The 2,272-nt window shown below is 33.9% G+C and overlaps 1 protein-coding gene across 1 annotated transcript in view; it reads right to left on the reverse strand.

The window, feature by feature from the left end:
• The window catches only part of LOC118340837 (CD9 antigen-like), an 11,032-nt gene extending 9,956 nt beyond the window's left edge, over positions 1 to 1,076 (reverse strand). The window contains exon 1 of the mRNA XM_035678991.1: positions 852 to 1,076. Coding sequence (XP_035534884.1) covers positions 852 to 920 — 69 coding nt within the window. The 5' untranslated portion in view covers positions 921 to 1,076. The remainder of the gene's footprint in view (positions 1 to 851) is intronic.
• Between the last annotated feature and the right edge of the window lie 1,196 nt (positions 1,077 to 2,272).

Raw genomic sequence — 2,272 nt, forward strand, 5'->3', positions numbered from 1 at the left:
AGACGTAAGAAGATGTACGTGTGAGGAAGACCTGTGACTTTACAACTCCAGTAGTGTGAGAATGTGCAGCACTTTGTACAGTAGCTGAACTGTAGAGGATCTTTAAGTTGCAGCATGTTGAGCTCAGTATCCACGTTAGCATTATATGCTAATAATACAGGAACCTGAGGTCATTTCAGAGCCTAACTAAAGTTACTCTGCGTGTTCTCGGTCACAGATAAACATACATTGACTTTAAGGCTTTGGTGTATAGAGTGATAACATTTTCATAACATACAGTACTCTAATATTTGTATCCTGACAGTCTGAGCTACTGGATACCTGAATGGATTAATAAAATCTATCTATCTAAACACACAGGCTGTCAGAGTTAAACTGAGTTTCAGATGATTTTTGTCCCGATTGGTGCAAACTTTAACATTTCTTTGCATCCTGAGTTCAAATATTTTCATTTGGGGGCTATTTCCGAACAAATATTGATCAATCAGCCACCCCATGAATATTTCTCTATCCGCCACTGGTGCTCTGCAGTTCGGATTAAATGCATAAAACTGCACAAATATTTAAGTTAGATTCAGATTTCATTATTTGTTTGTGTGTGTTTTTATGTCTCTCTTCTGTTTATATATTCTGCTGCTTGGGTGGATTTATTATCAGGTAACATCCATTAATGTCTGTTTGTTACAGAATAAAATAAAACTGCACAAATATCATACAAATGTCAACTTTAGAAACAAAAACCACCCTCATACCCCAGTGGCTGTAATGAAATGCTCAAATAGACAGGAACTAGTTAATTAACCTCATTCTGACAATAAAGTTATTAAGAATTTGGATTTATTGTAACTTACCCAGAAGACGAAATTAAAGATAAAGAGTGCGTATTTGACGCACAACTCCCAGCTGCTGAGAGCCGTCATCCCTGCGCTGTTTATCGGTGTTTAGCTGCAGAATAATCGGTGGAAGATCTGGATAAAACCCCCCCGCTGTTCGTCCGTTTGTAGGTGTTCAGCTCTGTTGCGCTCGGCTCCGTTCGGCTCTGCTCGGGAAGTTCCGTCAGCAGCGCAGAGACTGGTGTGCTGGGAGGAAACAGAGACCATCAACAACTGCTCAACACCCACAGAAAAAGAGAGATTTCTGTCTTTCTTTCTGGCTCTTTGCTCCTTTTGTCCTTATTACAACTAAGAATACATCCTTTGATTAACAAAAGAGCCTAAATTGTGTTAAAAATGTGGGTTATTGTGAAAGAAAGAAAGCATTAATTAGACCTGGGAGCAGGGGCGGAGCTATGGGGTGGCCAAAGGGTAATATTATCCTGTAAAAGCCCCCAAATTAAGATGTTTTAACATCTTTACACACAAAAAACGTATTATTGTGGCTAATTATTAAAGCATTGAATAGAAATAAACAATACATTGTTAAAACAGATTACATCAGAAAATTTTAAGTAACCAAAACTCATTTTGTAAGTTAAAAAGGATTTGTGATCTGGTTTTTACTTTAAAATGTTCTGTGTTTTTATTTAGAGGTGTTATAGTGAATATATGGTTCAAAATAATTAATAAATCTACTGAATTCAAAGCAAAAAGTCCCAGTAAAAGAAAAAATCTAACATTTGTCCACAATTTTGATTAAATGTGCATAATAACTCCCACTTCTGACTATAAAAATATAAATAATAAAAGGTTATAGAACACTTTTCTTTTCTAATTTCTTTATTAAAAACAAAACAGAATTGATAAAGAGGACTAAAATAATATATAATGTGGTATGAAAACCACAAAAGGACAATTATAATAATTCTAATAACGAACTAATGCAGTTTAAATGGATATATACAACTTTATTTATATTAAAATAATTTAAAATAATACAAAAATAAAATTGAATAACAATAATATGAGATGAAAACAACAATCATAAAATAATAAAATGGTTTAATATATTCAGATGATGTTATTTTTGTCCTGTAATTGCAGGTTAAAAAATGAATTAAATCAAGAAAACCTGCACATAAGAAGCTATTATTTATCATAAATAAGTGGACGAAACAAACACAGCCACTCAAACAAGTTCCTGTTCAAAATAAAAAACAAGGATGATAAAAAAAATAACAAAGAAAAGAGCAAAAAGTTGTGGAATAACTGGAAATATCTGTGGTTAGGGCAGTACGGTCACATTTTTAGACCTTGAACTTCAAACCTCATTACCAGCCTTCAAAATGCCATAAAGGTCAACCCCAACCATAACCAGTGTGTGTGTGTGTCTGTGT

This window comes from Morone saxatilis, unplaced genomic scaffold, assembly GCF_004916995.1.
Source record: "Morone saxatilis isolate NCDOM2014 unplaced genomic scaffold, NCSU_SB_2.0 Contig10, whole genome shotgun sequence".
Taxonomy (NCBI): domain Eukaryota; kingdom Metazoa; phylum Chordata; class Actinopteri; family Moronidae; genus Morone; species Morone saxatilis.